The 22,350-nt window shown below is 35.9% G+C and overlaps 1 protein-coding gene across 2 annotated transcripts in view; it reads left to right on the forward strand.

Annotated features, from left to right (window-relative positions):
- cass (apoptosis inhibitor cassowary) overlaps positions 1 to 22,350 on the forward strand; it is a 238,578-nt gene that overhangs the window by 95,613 nt on the left and 120,615 nt on the right. For both annotated transcript variants that reach the window (XM_069840839.1, XM_069840840.1), the window contains exon 3: positions 10,972 to 11,137. In XM_069840839.1, the coding sequence (XP_069696940.1) occupies positions 10,972 to 11,137 (166 nt within the window). The remainder of the gene's footprint in view (positions 1 to 10,971; positions 11,138 to 22,350) is intronic.

Here is a 22,350-nt window from a genome sequence, read left to right on the forward strand (position 1 = left end):
TTGTATAAAATTAATAAAATACTCTTTTGGTACTATTTATTTATTTTTTTCATTTGAATACTTAATTTTCTCCAGCTCACATATGTTGAATCGTTGTTTTTTCTTCTTTAAATTCAGGGACAGAAAAGCCAAAAAGAGACTTCAAAGTTGTGTGTCGTACATTTTTTCAATGACAGATGTGGACTTGCAGAAATAGTAACAATACAAATGGGTTTTACTACCATAATCCTGTGCGTACGAGTAACATTACTAGGTAATTTGAAAAAAAATGAAATCTCGAAAGAAGAAAAAATTACGACAAAAGCAATGGTTACGAAAATAAACATACTCATAAGCGTGGAGTTCGTGTTATTAATTTTATGGATAACAAAAGTTTTACTTCTGATTATATATACAGTGCTGCAGAAGAAGCATTTTCTGATTTGTTACCCAAGAAATGCATAAAATTATAGGAACAACAATATGAGAAATTTATGAAGTGGTCCATGTTGAATCTTTCGTACACTACTTTTAACACTTGAATATAAATAATTGCTTAAATGGCGATCTTACTCATGTTAATTATGTAAGCAGGTGTGGCTTACAGCAGATAAATCGTGAAACAGCGAATGCCAGTAGGGGAAGTTATCCCCACCCTCTCCTCTCGGCACCTCGCTCGCCTGCTCTCTCTCTACTATCTGTCCCGCTTCGGTGGATCACTGTGTACCGCCTCTTACGTATTTCATATTTTACAACACAGTACGTTTTCTCCTCGAACAGACACGTACTAATACACAGTACGGATAATTAGGGCGCATTAGACAACAACCACATGTACTAACACAACACAACCAAAGTAGGGCGCATTAGACAACAACCACATGAAAATGTGAACTTACAGTATAATTATTTTCCCCTATTATCATAATACAGGTTTATTATCTAAGAAATTAGCAAGTTCTTTGTGATAGTAGAAGAGAAAGAGTGGGGGAAGGGAAGTGGTCCGTGGCCCGTTGAAATCAAACACCTAGAAGCTCCGGACCTCAAGAGGAGTGGTAAACGAAAACACTTATAAATGTAATACTATTCGGAATGCAAGGATAAAAGGAGAAGGCTATGTTTCTTATTCTGGCAGGGAAGTACCTTAGAAAACCAATCCCGACATTCTCACTTATAAGTGCAATGCGAAATTTTATTTAAACATTAATGAGGAAGTGTTAAATGAAGCATGAAGGTATTTTCATTCTCTTGAGAATAAAAACTCTCAAGATACCTACTGTATATGCAGACTTTGGTTGAGGTTACTGAAGTTAAGCGTATACTTAAAAAAACATGGTCTAAACCAAAAGTTAGGCAATGAAAATGTTAATGAAGGCACTTTTTAAAAGATCTTATTTTTACAATAATTATAATTTAAGGACTGGTGGTGTACTGAAACATATTTGCAAGAATGTGTTTATGAAAATCCATGTTATTTCACATAACAGATTAGGGAGAATTTGTCAATTATTGCTTGAAAATACTACCCCAAAAGATGTGAGGGGCCAGAACAGGAGATGTTCATTAATGACAACCCAGACTTGAAAGATGTACCATTTTTACTATTCTTATTTTCATAAAAACTTGGGTACTCCTTCGGTCGGCCACAGGTTGATTTTAAATTGTAAATTTGTAAATTTTATTACTGTACAACAATGTAACTTTTATTATCTCAACAATAATTATCACTCTCTACAATTTAATTTCACTCCCGTCAACAATGGGATTTGCTCTCCGTATAGCAACACAGTGTTCGTTATTGCACTCCACAAACGACAGTGACAATTTACTTGGACTGTTAACAACAATGAACTGTTAATCTTAACTAATATTCACAAAGCACTATTTACAACACAGAACTGTCAGTTCTCAGTTCACAGCCTGTTTGTCTTGGCTAGTTGTTCTAGCTCAGTCACACGCGTTCACAGAATGTCGAACCCCAGACCTTCAGAGACGATCCGCTGCACTTCGAAGTCAGGTCCCCCAACTGCGGTCCACTGCACTCGAACTCCGGGCTTCAGGCTCCACAGTTACGGACACAACTCAAGTCGCGCTCTGGTCTCGAAGCTGGCTTCACTGCTACACAAGACTGTCTTGCTTGCTGTCCACTGACTCACTCTCTGACTGAACTAATCATGAATGAATCACTCTCCGAGTTCACTCGCGTTTCTTCTTTTATAACCACAGCGACGTAGCCTGGAAAGTTCGAGTTCGCGATTTTTCCACTTCGACGGACTTCTCGGCCTCTCTAGGCAAGCAGAAGATGCGCGCACAACCTCCCCCTCGCCGCGTCGCCCTTTCCCCTCTCTTCTCTCCGTGGAGCCCTTGTCGACTCACGCGCGACCTGCTCTCTTGCGGGACACTGGTCGTGAGTTCGAATCTCATGTCGCTGTCACAGTATGTAGTCAATGTGAAAGCCTAAGATCAAAATTGAGGGATCAAACCTTAAATGATAATGCTAAACGTACTGCAGCAGCAGAGCTCACTGTACATAAGGGGGCCAGAATGTTTTATACTAGTATGCAAGAACCATCTAAAAATGACGATGAAGAAACTACTGCTTTGTTTTTTGATTATATGCAAAATTTGCCGCTCTCGAATATTTCTGTACAGGAAATATTTTACCTGAGTTTTTATTATCCATGAAATTATTCAAGTCTGCTTCACAGGAAGCTTTACCTGAAAATTATACTTGCATAAGGATTTATAATGTCGACGAAATCGGCATTTCTATGGTACAGCATAAATCCTCCAAAGTAATTACCACCAAATGGAACATAGACTGTCATGAGCTAAACAAGGGCCAACTATAACAGTTATAACTTGCATGTCTGCAGCCAGCCACTATTTACCTCCCACAAAAGAAATGATAGGTAGAACTTTATGGTGCATCACCAGGTTCAATTGGTGCATGCTGCAAATCCGGATGGATAATTGGTCCCTTATTTTGTAGGTGGTTGGAACATTTCATTTCAACCATAAAGCCATCAAGAGAAAGACCTGTAGTGCTTGTTCTTGATGGTCATTACTCACACACCCGAAATATCAAGGTAATTGACAGGGCACGTGAAACTGGCATCACAATTGTCTGCTTGCCTCCACATTCCACAGACAGGATGCAACTCTTAAATGTAGCATTCATGCAAAAGAAATTGAGAACTCTCTCCTGCAATCCTAATCGGATAATTAGAAAACTTCAGGTGGCCTCCCTGCTAGGAAAATCTTATCTACGCACAACAACATTATAAACTGCTGTAAATGGATTCTGAAAGATGGGAATTTCTCCTTTCAATCCAGTGTGTTTCGAGAAGTGGATTTCATCATCCCAACCAAGTGACAGAACATCAGGAAATCATCATCATCCTGCACGAATTAGGCCTCTGTAGACCTGCTTCGGCCCCATATAGCAGTCTTCTTAAAGGTCTTCCTGGTCGACGATGTCCTCTAGGTTTATATTGCATCATAATTTTTGGGATTCTTGAATTTTCCATTCTTCTTACATGATCTAGCCAATTGAATTTGTATCTGCTGATTTTTTCTTCTACTGACTCTACTTCTAATTGTTCTAAAATTTCTTCATTCCTTTTTCGGTCTAAAAGAGTATATCCTGCTGTCCTCCTGAAAAATTTCATTTCCGTTGCTTTGATTCTGTTCAGCATCAGGAAACTGTACCTGAAACTTCAAATTCTGTGATCAGTTCAGAATATATTCGGAAAATTCCAGTGATAGAGCCATCATCTTCCAATAGACGTGGTACAGCACTTTTTGTAATGAGTACACCCCATAAGAACAATGTTCAAACAGCAGCAGAGAAGAAAAAAGCTAATGAGCCTGAAAGCCAAAAGCAAAAACAGACGAGAAGAAATCTTAATGTCGAGTTCTGCACTACTATCACTTCACAACCTGCAGCCTCAGTTTCAACGAAAGAAAATACACTGAAACAAACGAAAAATAAAAAAAAATAAAATTGTCTGTAAGTATTAGCGACATTTAAAGTGATGATGAAGATGCAGTATGCCCGTTTTGTGAAAACCATTTTTCATCCAATAAACAAGAACAAATGGATCAAATGCACGCATTGCTTCATTGGTGTCACAGAATGTAGTCTTCATCTTGTGAATGCAAAAAATTTGTGACGTGTCTGAATGGGTGAAAAATCAAATTGAAAGGTTAGTTCTATTGGACACATTGAACTATTTATATTTAATCTTAGGTTAAAGTGTTGAACTGTGTAATTTTTTTGAAAGTGCTAAGAAACTTAAGAAAATATCATATGAGTTTTTTTTTTTTTTTTTTACAAAATGTAATTTAAATAATTTTCTGAATGCTCTGTTACATACTTTATAATTATAATTTATAATTATTAGTTATTAATAGACATTCTTGGTGTTCTATATTTTTATTTCACTGTACTATTGAAATAATTCTCATTTAATATGTTAAAAAGATAGGGGACGAAATTTAGACCGCTTCATTGAAATGTCAAAAGTTGCATAATTTAATTCATGTTTTATATACCATTTGAGTCCAAATTTATGAATTTCGAATTCTGTTAAATGTTGAAAGTTCTTAACTAGATTAGTTTAAAGTTTAAAGTCTTCAACTTTAATGGTCTTAAATGCTTACTGTGCACCAGAGAAGAGGACATGGACATGGAGCACCTGGCTAATTGTGAAACTCTTAGGACATTTGTGGACCTTCCATCAAAATATTGGGAAGCAAGAAGGATGATGACTTCATTGTTAAATCCAGAGCATTAGATACACACACACGCACGCACGCGCTCTCTCTCTCTCGCTCTCGCTCTTGCTCTCTCTCTCTCCAAAACTAAATGGGGGACGATAAATGGCCACCTTACCTTATTTAACCTGTAGACACCTCTTAAATTTTGGTGCATCGGTCTCCTTCCACTTGTAAGTGGAAAAACAGGTTTGGAAATGCATGCAAAAACACAAAGCATTTGAAAAGGTCAGATACTTTAGGACATAAAAGGGTCGCACACTTTAGGACAAGAAACTATCAGGTTTTACGAGTGATTCTACAAAAATAAATGCTATGGCGAGAGAAATAAGTAAACACTCTGGCTAGAGAAGCAGAAGTGAGACCAATCTGTTTTTGTAGCAGTACATAATCTGTTAACTAATATTATGGAGCACTTATCATCACTAATTAAGTCTATTTGTTCATATTCAGAAATTGTGACAAAGATAACTTGTGGGTGTACAAAAACTACAGCTATCATCCAAAATATAATGGGAGTGGAAAACAAAGAAAGATAATGCAAATTGCTGATGAATCCATGGATAAGAGTTCTACCGAACATATTTTGTGTATTGTTGCACGCATTGACAGACTTAGTTACATGCATTGACTAGAGATGGCTGTAGTTACATTAGCAAAATTGTTCATTTCAGTGGTGGGATTGCATTGTATATGTAATACAACAGTACCATCGTTTTATAGGATACATTTTTTCTAATTAATATGATAATAGAATGAGGAACTTAATTCTTAATTAATCTACTGTTATCTCCGTTTTTTATCGATGATTGTTTTTTTTCCCCTGATTTTCATGAGTAGGTCGTGACAACACTGAGTGCGCATCGTGTGTTACCGACTGAGTACAGCAGAGAGGGAAATGTCAGTCAGTAAGGTAAGGAGTGCAGGCCACGCTTGCTTATAGTTATTGCAGCAGCCGTGATGTTGCCAAATGTGTCATAGAAACATAACGAGTTTCTCTAAAACGGTGAATGTTAGAGAAAAAACTTATTTTAGGTTTTTCTAATCTCTCCTCATGATCTATTACCAATTTCATTTTGCTGCAGAGGTTACCATCCATATAGTATAAAATCTTACTGTACTTCAGCCATTCTCAACCTGTTGCTCGCGAGCACCATGGTGCTCTTTTAATGACACTTGATGCTCTCGTCATGCGAGTAAAAAGTACTCGTGAGCACGAACGCATCTGGGGTCCATTATTCAATTCAAACTTTGTTGTACGAGGCAGAACAAATAGCGTTCCTATCCAGATATTATTATATTTTAGAGACTTAATAGGCATTCCCATATTTCACATGGTGTATAACCCCTTTTCAGTTCAATGTGGACTTAATCATAAAAATCGAGATTATTCAAGATAATAATATGGTTGCTCATGCAGAACTTCCATTGATAGATATCCAGTCCTCAATGCTGAAATATTTGTTTAAAAAGGGAAAATGCATAGCCTTTACAGAGCAGATGATACAAACACGGAGTGTTTCTCTCAAATGTCTGGTTATGTTCGGACAATCTACCTACGCAAAAAAAAAAGAAAAAAAACTTCCTAGCTTATTAAATACTTCAATCATGATCACGATTAACTAATTCACATCTGCAGGACTATTTACTTGTAGCTACAAGCGACTTCTCCTTGGACATCACAGAAATTCTGAGTAACATTCAAGTTAAAGTCGTATACAACCGGTTACGAAAAATAGAAGTGATATATGGCTACAGAACACATGGCACTATAGACAGTATGCAAAGCTCTTCCGTCTCGTGGAGTGATCCCTTGTTCAGTTTAACGAATGTCCAAGTCTCTCTCGGGTGGACGGCTCTGGGTCATGAAAGACAGACATTGAGCCATCGAGGAGTTTCAGGAATCGTTGCAAGGATGCGATTATCATTGTGTACCTTTCAATTGATATTTCCTCCTCCTGATACATTCATTCATTCATTCATTCATTCATGTATTGCATTAGGTATCATCAGAAGCAATGGATCATGAAACTGCAATCGTTATAACTTGAGAGTGTTTTTATTTTTGGTAATAACTTTCTATCTCCTTAAAATGATTTATTAATGAAATAACAATACATCCACTTAGAATAATTAAAAGGCATAGACTATATTAGCAATTACTCTTTTACAGGTAACCTGTGTATTAAGAGTTTAAAGTGTGAACTTTACAATAGTAAGTGTGTACTTATTTGCTCTTCTACTTTTCAAGTAATTGTAATTTATTTTATTCTTGCATTTGTTTACACGTCAGATTTTATCTGTGCATTACGCTTATTTCCTTTGTTGTTACCAGTGTCCACTAGTTGATTTATATATTAGTTATGAAGATGAATGTACCAAAGTGTCCAATCAATTATGGGTCTATTTCAAGCTAACAGTTTTGTTTACATGTCAGATTTTATCTGTGCATTACGCTTATTTCCTTTGTTGTTACCAGTGTCCACTAGTTGATTTATATATTAGTTATGAAGATGAATGTACCAAAGTGTCCAATCAGTTATGGGTCTATTTCAAGCTAACAGTTTTGTTTACATGTCAGATTTTATCTGTGCATTAAGCTTATTTCCTTTGTTGTTACCAGTGTCCATTAGTTGATTTATATATTAGTTATGGAGATGAATGTATCAAAGTGTCCAATCAATTATGGGTCTGTTTCAAGCTAACAGTTTTGTTTACATGTCAGATTTTATCTGTGCATTACGCTTATTTCCTTTGTTGTTACCAGTGTCCATTAGTTGATTTATATATTAGTTATGAAGATGAATGTATCAAAGTGTCCAATCAATTATGGGTCTATTTCAAGCTAACAGTTTTTTTTTAATTAGGAAAAGTAAATTTCCTTAAATTGTTACTCCATTTGTGTAGTTAGAAAAGCCATCAGAGTTCTTGTATGATGTAGTGCGCCTGATGTTCTGTCTACCCTGCAAAACATTAGGCGCAACTGGTTGAAAATCGGATATTTGGTCGGATGTTCAACCTCGCCAATTGTTCTCCGTCTGTTTGAATATAAACTGGTTCTAAGCGCTGTTCTACACCACTCTAATTCAAGTTCATGGATATCATTACTGTATGAGTGTTTCGAAATTATGTCTGTTTATTTATTTATTTATTTATTTATTTATTTATTTATTTAATTAATTTATGTATTCATATAGGACTAATCAAAACATATTTTATTTCATGGTACTTGCTTACTTAGTGTTACGTGTAGACGATGCTTGCAATCTTCAAAAGGTTGAGAACCCTTGCTGTACTTTGTTGTATGTTGACATCTAGTAAAATGACAACCTATTAATGCTAACATAATGTAAAGGAATAAAAGAATATAACATAGCAGTACACTTTTCATGTGATTAATTTCCTTATTTTCTCGTATAATTTGCCTGCGAAAATGTACGAGATGTTTCAAAATGAATATCGGGGTTTTAAGGCTTTGCAGTATTTATTACATTTTACGTACAATTATAAATAATACATGAAATGAAAGAGCAACTCAAACAGTTTTGTATGTGCATGTACTGTTTCCTCTGTCTGCCGTTAGAAAGTGCATTGAACGAGTGAAAGAGTCTTTCACGCGTAGCCCCAGGAAATCTGTTCAGAAGGCTAGTCGTGAATTAGCAATTCCAGCGACGTCTGTTTGGAGAATTTTAAGGAGACGCATATGGAAGTACACAATTGGTTAAACAACGTTGTACCCGACCGCTGGATTGGCCGAAAGGGACCGAATGACAGCTTGTTTCGCATGGTCTCCACGTTCACCAGATCTTATGCCATGCGATTTTTACCTTTGGGGATTCATAAAGGATCGTGTGTATGTATCTACGCTACCAGCTAACCTACCAGACTTAAGACAGAGGATTGAAGGAATTGTTGCAACAATTACTCCAGACACAATGATCAAGGTTAGGGAAGAACTCGCTTATCGACTCAGTGTGTGCTGTGTGATGAATGGTGCTCACATTGAGCACTTGTAGCAAAACTGTTTGAGTTACTCTTTCATTTGGTGTATTATTTATAATTGTACATTAAATGTAATAAATACTACAAAGCCTTAAAGCCCCGATATTCATTTTGGAATATCTGGTATTACAAATGATTGAAGTATTTGGGATAACCTCCCAACATAAAGGTAAAGTACAGTAAGTAAATAAGTCATTATTATTTTATTATTTACTTTTTCTTCAGTACATAGGATCGTGATTTTACTTCATTTGGTGATATCTGGTAACAGTTGGCAACACTGAAAATACGGCAATATTTGCTGTTTAGGAACTACTCTTATGTGATTCTCACTATACATCTGGAATGTAATGCTGAACAGTATTGCTAGCTACAAGATGGATACAGCAAGTAAGACAGAGATATAGAGATCTTGTAGCATACATTTCTGCTGACAGATTTTGTTGTTTTTGTTTTTTGTTATATCAACAGTGTCATAGAGCAACATTTAAAGTTCTATTCTTACGCACATCTTTTTTATACGGGTTGTAGCAGTATATGGAAGAATAAACACACAGAATAAAAATGGTAAGTAAAAATAGTATTAACACTGATACAGTAAAACGTTTTACAGCAAAATGTCAATTACTTCCTCAGAGTTGACAGAAATGCCTCTGTGAATATTCAGACTTGCAAGATCATTCAATCTAGTCTCACCCATAATGTTTCTGAATTAAGTCTTCACTCTTCTCAAAGTTGAAATCATTCTTTCAGGCATGCTAGTAGGAACAGACAAAGATGAAAAGATCTTCAAAAATACATGCTCATTTGGAAAGAAACTGTCGCCACAAATTCGAAGATCGTGTTATAAGTCATGGCAACCATGTTATATGTTTGGAAAATGTGGCAACATGGTGTATACATTTGAAAACGTGTTACATTCTATGGAATGCCACTGCCGCATAGCCAGTTTGCAACACACTTAAATGTTAATGCGCTGGCAGCCGTGCTCCAAGATGGATGTAAGTAAAGTTGAACAGCAGTTCTTCATGGCAGAAATGCTCGTCAGTATCATGCGGAGCTACGAGAAGTGTTGGGTGATAGTGTGTTGCTTATCGAAGTGTTGCGTGTTGGATGGAGGCCTTCAAATATGGATGCCTATTAACTGTTGACCTGTCAGAAATCTAGTAACATCCCGTGTCCACTCGCACAGTGATGCAAGTGGCTATTATCGAACAGTGCTTAACAGAAGGCAGGCATTGGACTGTGCAGGAATTATCCATACAAACGAGTATTTCTGTGCCAACAGTGTTCCACATTTTATGACAGGACTTGCAGTTGCGCAAGTTGCGTTCAAAGTAAGTGCCACATCAGTCAACAGATTTGCAGAAGTGGACTCGATATGAAATATGCCGTATCCATCTGGAACAATTTCATTACAAAGGAAATGACATTAATTATTGCAATTGGCGAAACTTGGGCATGAGCATACTGTCAGGGCTGAGGCAGAATGGCCCATCTTTCAGGATCGAATTCACAAATGTCACCCAGGCAAGAAAGGCAGCAGTACAACTATCACCGTCTCGTCTAAAGGTGAGACAGATTTACCAGATTGGGACAACAATGTGCCTTGTAGTCTGAATGTTACTACAAAGTTACTATGGATTTTTCGTGTGAAAAATCCTAGGACAGACCAGGATTGAACCGGACCAACTGCCTGTGTGACATGCCAAAGATCTGACCACTAACCACCGCAGGGTTACCTGTGCATTCAATCAGAGATGCAGACTGACTCCACATTAACACTTGTTGATGGGAAATGTTCCTCTCACATTGTACACACTTCGATAAGTTTGATAGGTATTGTTAGTTTCTTTTCTTTTTTCTTTCAGAAATCTAGTAACATCTGTTCACACTTCTACACTGTATGCATTTTCATTAAAAGACATTTTGAAAAGTGGCCAGTGTAGTCTGAAAAGAAACAGTAAACTGCTACTGCCATCTCGATTGGAAAGTTACAGCTTGCAATGAAACATGAGAGTGGGAAGTTACGTTTGCACATGTGTGTGGATGGCAATACTATACTAGCTTATTTTTAAAATTCCTTTTTGTATATTAAAATAATAAAATATGTGAAATTTATTTTATTTTTACATGTACCTAACCCATAAATACTGTTTCAGAGCACATCTTATATTGCTTGTCTGAGGAATGGAATCTTTTTGTTTACAGATTCGAAAGCAGGCAATCAAGGACCTCCCAAGTCTGTGCAAAGATAACAAAGTACACACCCAGAAGATTGCTGATATTCTGGCGCAACTACTACAAGCTGAAGATAATTCTGAATTAAGTGTCGTTCATAATTCTCTGATGACACTTTTCAAGAGTGATGCTAAAGGTATTGTCTGTCTCAGAATTGGTGTGCTGTCAAATTGTTTGTAAACAGGAGAAGGAAGTATTAGAGTAAGAAAATCGTGGAAGTTCATAAGTATAATTGCAGTTCAGGTGACATTTTCTCACACAGCTCCAAAATAGGAGGAACTGCTAGAATTGGTAAATGCATATTAAGGACGAACTAGAATCTCAGTTTCACTTGGTTATATAGGGTGGAAGCGAAATAACCTTGCTGAATGAAAGGGTCAGTAGGGTACACATAAATGAATAGAAAACCTACAGTATATTACATTTTTGATTAAATGCATGGTTAATTAGAAAATTAAGTTTGAAGTGTCAGCAGTCTGGTAACATTGTCGCTAACACACTATTTGTGATACAGATGTAAGAGGTGAATGAACTCGGTGTGTGTAGGTAAGTGAGCTGCTCTCTGCCAAGATGTTGCCACTTGCTTACATTGTGCAGTGGCTTGAATTTAGAGGTTTTTAAAATTAAATTTACATGAAAACTGTGCACACTATTGAAATATAGCAGAGAATAAATTATTCTTTGTTAGATTTCCTATTGATATGGACAAAAATCACGATTCTACTAGCAATAGGTACCGAATAAGAGATTGTTAAACATTGGGAAAAAATATTTTTTCTCTGAGAAAACTATAAACTTTCCATCAATATGATCTTATAGCCTTTTGTTATATACAACATGAGCTATTCGCTCTGGAAATCTACAAGGCTATTTCACTCCCACCCTGCAATACTTGTTTAGTTGGAGGTTTAGCCAGTTCTAATCTTTACCTTGTTGTGATTCCTTTATTATGCTCCTTGTGAGCCTACCTCGACTTTCCTTTATTCTCTAGTTTTGCCCGCCACATGGCAAATCTTAGAGAGTAGATGGTCCCCCCCACCCTGCCTTCCACCTTCGCCACCCTTGTTGAGCAAGAGAGTATGGTTGGCCACCCAGGTAATAAAAACACTTTACTCACAATGACCGGCTACTTTGCCTTGCTGATATTGCATCACTCGCCCTGCCAGTGCAGCCTACCCAAGTAGTTCACTTGAAATCCGCAAGAGGGCAGTCAGACGAGACACGCATCGTAAGTGGGGGAATTGCCTCTTCCCCATTTGTCCGCGCCAATGTGACGTCACTAGTCACGTGATGGGTGGTGGAGCCAGCCTACCCACGCCTATATAAGCGTGTTTTTTTTTTACTGCGATAAAACTTTTCACCTCTCAAATTGCAGCTTAGATTTCACGGCGCTTCTTCCGACGGCCTTCACCTGCTTTGTCATCGAACAACAGATGACGGCGTCTTGCCATCCTAACGGCAAACACCAGCCAACTCCACCTCGCCCCGTTTAGTGATCAATTGATCAATCTCAGCCCCCCTCGCGTATGTGGTACCTAAGAGATTACGTCCAATTTCGGCTTCCCCTTCAAAATTTTCTAGAGCTCCTTCAGGGGAGCAGCGTAACCCGGAGTGAGACTAGTGGCCAACAGGCTTGGAGCTCACATATTTAGTTTTGTACAGCCCCCAACCCCTTGCAAGGACGCGTTTTGCGTACCTTTTAAATTTTCCTCCCAATTCTCCCTCGATTTTTCGATTTCGCGATAAAACTTAGAGTGCCTCTCATCTTCAAACTAATCACTTCTCTTCTCCTCTGAGTGCTCCACTCCCTCACCTTCTCTCCTTCACCATTCCTGGCTTTGACTTCCCACATTCACCCCCGCTTGCTCAACCCTAGCCCTTCCTTCAAACCCCCTGCAGTGGTCAGAGTCACGGGCCATGTCTAGCAAGCTCGATAATTGCATCCCATCTCTTCATCGGTCGGACTCGCGGGCCATGTTTGCGAGCTCGATAGGTGACGGTACCTAGTTCACATCTCCCTCTTACTCGCCATAGTCGCCCCCTTTTCTTTCGAGCAAGCTTAGTTTCACCTCTTTCCAGACACTCCCATTACCCCTTACTTCTTATATCTCACGTCCTAGCTCCGTCACAACTTCAGCTAGCCTCAATCGGAATCATAGGAACAAATATTTCAATATTCGAGATTCTCTTAACGACACTCCCGTTTCCCCTGCCCACGACCCATGGAGGAACTAATTATTGAAATAAATATCTGTATCTGCAACCAGAGTTTTTTCCTTCCAACATCATCATCCACACACACAAAAACACACACACACACACTCTCTCTCTCTCTCTCTCCTCCCTCTCCCCCTCTCTCCTTCTCCCTCTCTCCCTCTCTCTCTCTCTGGCCTATCTTGTCTTGTCACTCCCGTTTCCTCTCTCTACACCTGCAACTACAGCATTCAGCAGAGGGACATCAGCGGAGACCGGCGCACGACAATTGCCAAACGTCATTCCTTTATCATCCCCCCAATAAGCTTCGGCCCATCTTGTCCCGTCACCCAATTTCTCCTCTCTACACCTTCAGTATAACCACAACATTCAGCAGAGGGACATCAATGGAGACTGGCGCACGACAGCCTGGAAAACTTGAAGTCATATAAAAATATGAACATCTGCATCTGCTGACCTAACCATGCTGGTGGTGCCCTAGAATGATTTATTTACAGCCAGTTTAGGTGCTCTAATATTACTTGGAATTTAACCCAGATTGTTGATATGCTAAACTGATTGGCAAGGCATAATAAAATGCACATTTTAAGGTTTCCTGGACATACTTGTCGGTCATTCCACGTCAAATCGCACAGCAACAAAACACAACCTTCTTGTAAATGGTCGAATTTTTTTCATAAATTCCAGACATCAAATATGGAGACACGTATTGTTTTATTTCCACAATTATTAATTATTTGTGTAGTTATGACTTTGAAATTACACAAATTAGGTGCGCACTGTCACATAAGCTCACTTAGAACTCTGTGTCTACGTATAATTGAGATTTGGGGTTTGGCACATTTGAAAGATTAAATCCAGTGAAACCTCTCATTTATGGACATCGAAGGGATGTAACAATCTGTCCGCATCTGGGAGGTGTCCTTAATTGGGAGGGAGGCTCCCCAATGTAACAGTAAATTTATAATATTCATTATGTGTCCCTTCACGCTTTAAATGAAGTGTATTACTGTAGTTTAATTCTAAATACAGTCTACTGTCCTACAGTAAATTCTTTGCAACTTTGAACTACAGTAGATAAGACCGAAAAAGGAAAATACAGTACTGTGCAAGGTAATTTTATTCTAGGTCCACAGTTATGCAGTACTGTAATTTACAGTTTTCAAATTAACCTTTACATTCAGGTGCCATGTCTCTCGAAACAGAACAACTGATTGAAGTGAAAAGAATAATCCTATTAACCCTATCATGTGTCGAATATAATTTCACGATCGCGGAAACCTTGGACTCATCAGACAGGTTAAATTTTATGATTTTGTTTATCCACCTGCTTCCAGCTAACAAGGAGTAGCCAGCTTCGCTAGTGGTAGCCTACGAGACCCTTCTTCTTTCATGTTAAAGAATTTCTGTACAGTTCTCAAAACAAAAATTTTCCATTTGTGTAACACATTATGTCTTGAAATCCAAGTTCTGTCCATAGTCAGGAGGTAAAACAAGCTTTGGGACTGTGGAACAGCGGTCCGTGTCCGTGTCTGAACATGTCCGTAAACGAGAGTTAAATTCACCATTATTTCTATATTATTTCAGTTGGGACATCTGTCCGTATATGAGGAGTGTCTGTATCTTGGGGATGACCGTAAGGAGAGGTTTCACTGTACAGTACTTCTTATTACTTTAGGCTTATCACAAATAAATTTAAAATTGGCCTAATTTTTTAATCATTTCTTTTTCAAAGCAAAATTACTACATTAAATAGCCAAGTTAAAAATCTGAAAGAAATATAGACTTGATTCCTAATGTATTATTTGTAAACTACTGCATTTAAAAATGTGGGATCTGCATACATACACTTGCAATAATTTATTTTCCAGATGCATGCATGCACTCGCGATCCCTAGCTAATGAACTGTTTGCAACCGTAGGCTAGAAGGCTGCACGAGAAAAGCTTTACAAAATCTCCCATTGCATATAATAATTTATGTCGCCACACTACACAACAAACGCATTCATGCATCAAATGATTAATACCTTAAGGAACAGTAAACATCTTCACAATGTTTATACTGTGCTATATAGCCAAGTGTTTAACCATAGCAAGGCTGGGTAAGGCAGTAAACTTCATGACGGTAAACAGATGGCCGAAGACAAAATATAGAAGAGAAAAATAATCACTCAGGGTTTGAATTTCATGGAGTGAAGTTCTGTGTGTCGAATATTAACGCTTGTGACTTGATTTGTACAATATGAGTAACGGTAATTTTTTAAGTTGGTTATTTTATGACGCTGTATCAACTACTAGGTTATTTAGCATCTATGAGATTGGTGATAGCGAGATGGTATTTGGCGAGATGAGGCAGAGGATTCGCCATAGATTACCTGGCACTCACCTTAGGGTTGGGGAAAACCTCTGGAAAACCCAACCAAGTAATCAGCCCAAGGGGGATCGAACCCGTGCTCGAGCACAACTTCAGACTGGCAGGCAAGCATCTTAACCAACTGAGCCACACCGGTGGCTGCGACGGTAAAGATAGTGTAATATATAACAAGTGTTTAAATCCATTTGACTACACGTGTAAGTCGTGATTTATTGATAAAGCTCAGTTTAGTGGAGTCTTTGAATGTGCTAATATGTGATTCGTGCTGTAAAAATGTCTTATCTCCTGGATATGTCAGGTGAAGCTGGTAGTTCTTGTGATATTAATAAACATGAATCGAATGAAATTCGTGCAGACAAAGAAAGTGATAATCCCAGTTCTGGTACATTAAAATTACATTCTTTCATTTTGTTGTCAAAAACTGAAGCTTCAGTAAAACAATTTTCTTTCGAGAAAGAAGGTAGGCGAGTGAAAATTTAAAGTGTAGAGTGAATGAAATCAGACGTTTAAAATGCAAAATGTACAAATATTTGAAGATATCATAATACGTGTGTAAGTTAGCAGCGTTTCCTTGAGTGGCTTGATCCGTACTGAGTGTAATGTTGTAACATTCACTGGTTCATCCAGTGCTGATAAATCTCCAAGTGCATGGTCAGTGCTTCCCGCCCACTGCTTCTCCACTGGTCTTTTACAAATTGTTTTGTAAGTACTGTAATTAAATTTCCGTTGAACTATTACAGATTCCATTGTGATTTTTTCTGGAATTATTAGAAATACTTCAATGCACTTAGTAGACATTTTTTCAGATTTTTAATACGACTATTTAACATTGATATCTAACTTCTAAAAATTAAATCATAAAAAAAATATTTGTAATAATTATATTAAAATCAGTTAATAAATATTTAACAAAAGACAGTATTTCAAGCTTTTAAATGCATTACAAAGAAAAATTAACATCAATATGCTCAGAAATATGAAGCTTTAAGTGTTGCATTATACAACATTTTTAACGAATTTTAACATGCATTATTTTAAAAACATGTGAACTTAGGTGGAAATAAAAATACACTTATTATTTTATTAGACACATAGAGTTGGTAAAAAAAATATAAACACAATAAAAAATGTGAAGGTCAAAATTTGTACAATTTTGTGGGATTTGACATTGAATAACTCTTGTGTAACAGGTAATGAGGAGAAGATTGATCTCTGGCCGAGAAGGGCTCTGAGCACTGAAAGAAAATTTTGGTAAGAAATTTCAGATGGCTTGAGGTGAAGTATTGGCTTTGAGACAGGCAGATATCCTCACTGGGGGACCAGTGCCTGACTTAACAGTTCTTCCTAGTACTAAATAGATGTAGTATACATACATCAACAATTAATTTTCATTGAAAATAGGCGTATGAAACATGGATGTTCCAGTAGATCCTTTGTGTAGACTTTGTGCTAAGGACGAAGATACTTATTTACATATTCTGCTCCAGTATCTGAAATACGAGTAAATACCTTGAAACTTCTCCTTGATTCATGATGGTTATAAATCACAATATATAGTTATTTATGCAACAAATGGATAATCCATTTTGAATCTTGCATACACCACTTTTAACACTTGAATATAATTAATTGATGATTATGATTTACAAAACACATTGGAACAGCAAGTCAATAGAAACAAATAAATGATGATAAAAAGAAACTTCATTTCTGTTTATTATGTATCATTCAGTAAGTGAATAGCATATAAAAACAAGTAGTGGGTACAAGTACTTTCGCCTTATCTGGCATCAGCACAAGAAATTTATATGCATCAACGTAAAAATAGAAAGTGCACCAAATAATCATCTTAAAGTATCATAAAACATATTAAAAGAGCATAAACAACACTGAGTTAATAAATGTGTACAAAAATGATGAAACATATAAAATTGTGAACTTACAACGTGATTATGAGATGAGAAAAGTTAAAATTAATTAGGAATACGAAACCATTAGATATTAGAATAAGAGTCGCTGTTCATGTGAAACATAATGAATGTACATGACTCAGTACCAATAAATTAAATTTCATTTTTATGAATTTGAAAATCGCCAAAAAAAACTGGTCAATTCATTTTTGATATCTACTGAAAACCCACAACTACTACTCAGAGCATACATAGTTCCTCTAATCACCCACATTCTCATAAGACTGCTAATTTTGTTTTCCTAATAGACCGAATGCTAAATATTCCTCTCCACAGAAATAATTTCCGAAAAGAATATAATTACATTATCACTTTAGCCAAGGAGAATGGCTACAACAGAAAATTGATTGATAGACTAATATAAAAATGAAAAACCATTTTATGTATAAACAAGGATACAACTTTAATTCCTGCTAATAAGAGTACTGATAATAAATTTGGTAAATTCAATGTCATGACTTACAATAATAACACTTCTTACAAATTACTTAATTTCTTTAAGAAAGAGAACATAAAAGTTGCTTTCAAAACCAGTAATAAACTCAATAATATCATTCCTAATAACATGCTAAGAAACAACAAATATGTGAATGGAGCAGTATACATGTTAAAATGTAGGAACTGCCCTTACAAATATATAGGTCAATCTAAGAAAAATTTTACGACTAGATAAAAAGAACACAAAGACTTCAAACGTCATAAAAACAAATCTAAATACGCTACACATCTGATTGAGGACGGTCATGAATTATTAAACATCGAAGAAGCTGTGAATATATTAAAGCCGATCAAAGATAAGAGTATTAATAATATTGTGGAAGAATTCTACATAGCAAAATTTCACAATAACAACATTCCACTAATCAATGAACTTCAAGAACGTATCCAAGCCATTATGTAAAATAGCCAATAGAACTCATGCTTTTTAACTTGAATCTCCCTTTAGTGACATATTTGTCTGAGGCAATTGTCAAACTGCAGTTATAGTGAAACGTATAATACTTAACATGGTTTAGCATCACATGTGACTTCTGCTCCACATTACATCTTTTAAATTTACATTTGCATATGATAATAATTATTATGTGAAAAATTATAATTTTTACTCTTAACACCCACTACTTAGTTTCTAAAGTAATTATCTCTCTTCTCTTACGTTACAGAACATGTTTCCACTGCACTTCGACATATCCAATTCATTGGTCTGTCTACACACAATGTAATCTTATGTAACATATTTGTCATTAAGCTTTTCTTCGGCGACATCCTACCTCATGAACTGAAATTTAATTTATTGGTACAAAGTCATGTGCATTCATTATGTTTCACATGAACAGTGACTCATATTGTAATATTTAATGGTTTTGTATTCCTAATTAATTTTAACTTGTCTCACCTCATTACGTTGTAAGTTCACAAATTTATATGTTTCATCATTCTTGTACACATTTTTTGTATTAACTCAGTGTTGTTTATGCTCTTTTAATATGTTTTTATGATACTTTAAGATGATTATTTGGTGCACTTTCTATTTTTACATTCATGTATATTAATTTCTTGTGCTACCTAATGATGCCGGATAAGGTGAAAGTATTTGTTTTTACATGCTAATCACTTATTGAATGATACATCATAAATAGTCAAATGAAGGTTCTTTTTATCATCATTTATTTGTTTGATGATTATGGCATGAGTGAATGTTTGTCACACTCACTATCGTTTGTGTGACAATTTTCACGAGTGTCATAATAATATTATTAACGAATTGAATACAACACTTTATGGCATCTTAGCATTATAAATTGTAGGAAATAAATTATGAAAGAAATTTGGGACCCATAGCTGACAGAGTCTTCATATGTTGGTATTGATTAATTATGCCTGACATTGACACTGAATAAAGAGAAATGAATACCTTGCAGGTTATGTTATAAATGTTCCCTTATTTTATTAATATAGTTTCTCTGACCACAGAACTGTTTTATGTGGTATTACAAATGTGATACAAAATTGTTAAACATTGGAGCTAAATAATGTGTTACTTTCTGTTCTGCATTTCATTTGTAGTTTCGTTGCACATAGAAGCAGTAAGCAAGATAGAAAATGTTCCAGTATTATGTCATAGCAAATACGTCATGGCTTTTATTGGCACGCATGCAATAATAAGCTGATTGCACATGGTATTGGATGTAGTAACGACCTGTTTATAATGCTAGGATGTCATAAACATTATTTTTGTCACTACTTCCCTTCCCATAGAATTTTATTCACTATATTCCTAATACTCAGGAGTCTAGTCATGCTAGGGCACCACCACGGTACTTTTTTCTGCAACCTGGCAGAAACCTGCTTCTTTATTTTTGCTATTTAAAATAATAATTGTTTTATTGTGTCTTACTCAACTTCGTATTTTATAAGTGTGGATTAGTAGTATGTATAATAGTGGGATTACTTAATAAGTAGATTAATGATGATAATACTAGCACCTAATAACAATAATAACAATAACATAGTCTTTACCTGCGCATTAATCCTCCATGCAATATCCAATCTTCTTCTTTGATCCTTTACCATTGCGCTTAAGCCTATATGCAGTTACAATACCTTATCTTTTTTCCTACACACTCTTTCTCAAACAGCTTTTCTCATTCGGTCGTAATTCTATATGTTTGCTGGTCAGTTTGTTGTCTTTGGTGTACTGAAGTTTCTGCAAGTATAATTCGGATTACAATGAGCGTTAAAAGGAAAGTTCTTATTCTGATGATCATTCAGTGTAAGTTCTTTTTGCGAGATCGTGCATATTTGCTTGCTTTCCGCACAAAACCAATACGCGGTAAGTGTGAAATACCACATTCAGTATTCCCAACGTAACACACATAATTTCCCTCTTCTTACCGCTTAAGCGCCATATTCATTTTACTGCTTTAGGCTTTTAACATATTTTTAGAGATGTTTAACATAGTAATAATTATAAATTGGAAACTTACCACTGCAATTTCACCTAAATTGCACTGTTAATTATTGTTTTTAAATATTTGCAAAAATTAAGTAAACTCTACAACACCACAAAAGTTACTGCATTTGTAATGCAAGTAACATTAAGGAAGCTGTGAAAAAATCAACAAGATTCCAGATGCCGATGTTATTACTGCAATATGTTATATAAATAATATTGTTAAAATATTAAAATGGAAAATAAATCATTACATAACCTTACCGTTTGTTTTAAGTTCGCATTTATAGACTGGGGGAAAAAAAGACAGACGTATATCATGGCCTGCTGGAATATAGTAAACACAGAAAACATTTTATAGCAACAATGTTGAAGATAGATATATTTGTTTTCCAAAGTTGCCGTCATTGAACAGAAACCAAGATGGAGATTTCATTGCAACTAATTAGAAATTTCTCTTTCAGGTATGTAATAAACGATCTTCGCACAAAATAATGTACGATACACGAGCGGTATGTTTGTTTTCATGTTCTCGGATATTAAAAAAGCTCAACTACGTTTCGCTTTTTCAATCTTTTCCTCGAACATGAAAACATCAACATACTGCTCTTGTAACGCATATTACTATTTAAATCATTTTGAAAGTGCGAGTATTCATTGTAACGGTTCACTGTACTACTGTTCAACTCCAAGAGTGATGTAATTCAATAAGATAATGATAAAAAATATTGTATAAATATAAGTCAAAATTAGAATACCTGCATAATATGCAGTCCCTGTAAATATGGGGTTTACTCGCAGATTCTTAAGAGAGCCTTGTTGAGGTTCTACCATAATAATAATAATAATAATAATAATAATAATAATAATGATAAAATCAAAAATAACAATTATTATTATTATTATTTGAGAATAAGGCTCTTAGGAAAATATTTGAGGTTAAGAGGGATGAAGTTACAGGAGAATGGAGAAAGTTACACAACATAGAACTGCAGGCATTGTTTTCTTCACCTGACATAATTAGGAACATTAAATCCAGACGTTTGAGATGGGCAGGCATGTACCACATATGGGCGAATCCAGAAATGCATATAGAATGTTAGTTGGGAGACCGGAGGGAAAAAGACCTTTGGGGAGGCCGAGATGTAGATGGGAGGATAATATTAAATGGATTTGAGGGACGTAGGATATGATGATAAAGACTGGATTAATCTTGCACAGGATAGGGACCAATGGTGCGCTTATGTGAAGGCAGCAATGAATCTGCGGGTTCCTTAAAAGCCATTTGTAAGTATTATTATTATTATTATTATTATTATTATTATTATTATTATTGTTATTATTATTAGATCTCAACAGGTCGCAGTGCTGGGCCATCCGTGTCCCCTCAGTTAAATTCCACTATTATTATTATTATTATTATTATTAGATCTCAACAGGTCGCAGTGCTGGGCCATCCGTGTCCCCTCAGTTAAATTCCACTATTATTATTATTATTATTATTATTAAATCTCAACAGGTCGCAGTGCTGCGCCATCCATGTCCCCTCAGTTAAATTCCATTATTATTATTATTATTATTATTATTATTATTATTATCATCATCATCATCATAAACTTTTCGACAAGCACCCTGGTACTTTTTATTTACTACTACACCCATGCTAATACTTGTGAGAGAACCAATTGTTAATGTATTTTGAATATCACCACTGGTTTTATTGGTTCAATGGAATCAATGTATGGTACATCATAGAATGTATTTATTTAATTTTCTTCTTTTTAGGGTAAATAGTGTATGCTGTTGCCTGAATTGCAGCTTTAGAATCTGATAATAT

This window comes from Periplaneta americana, chromosome 12, assembly GCF_040183065.1.
Source record: "Periplaneta americana isolate PAMFEO1 chromosome 12, P.americana_PAMFEO1_priV1, whole genome shotgun sequence".
Taxonomy (NCBI): Eukaryota; Metazoa; Arthropoda; class Insecta; order Blattodea; family Blattidae; genus Periplaneta; species Periplaneta americana.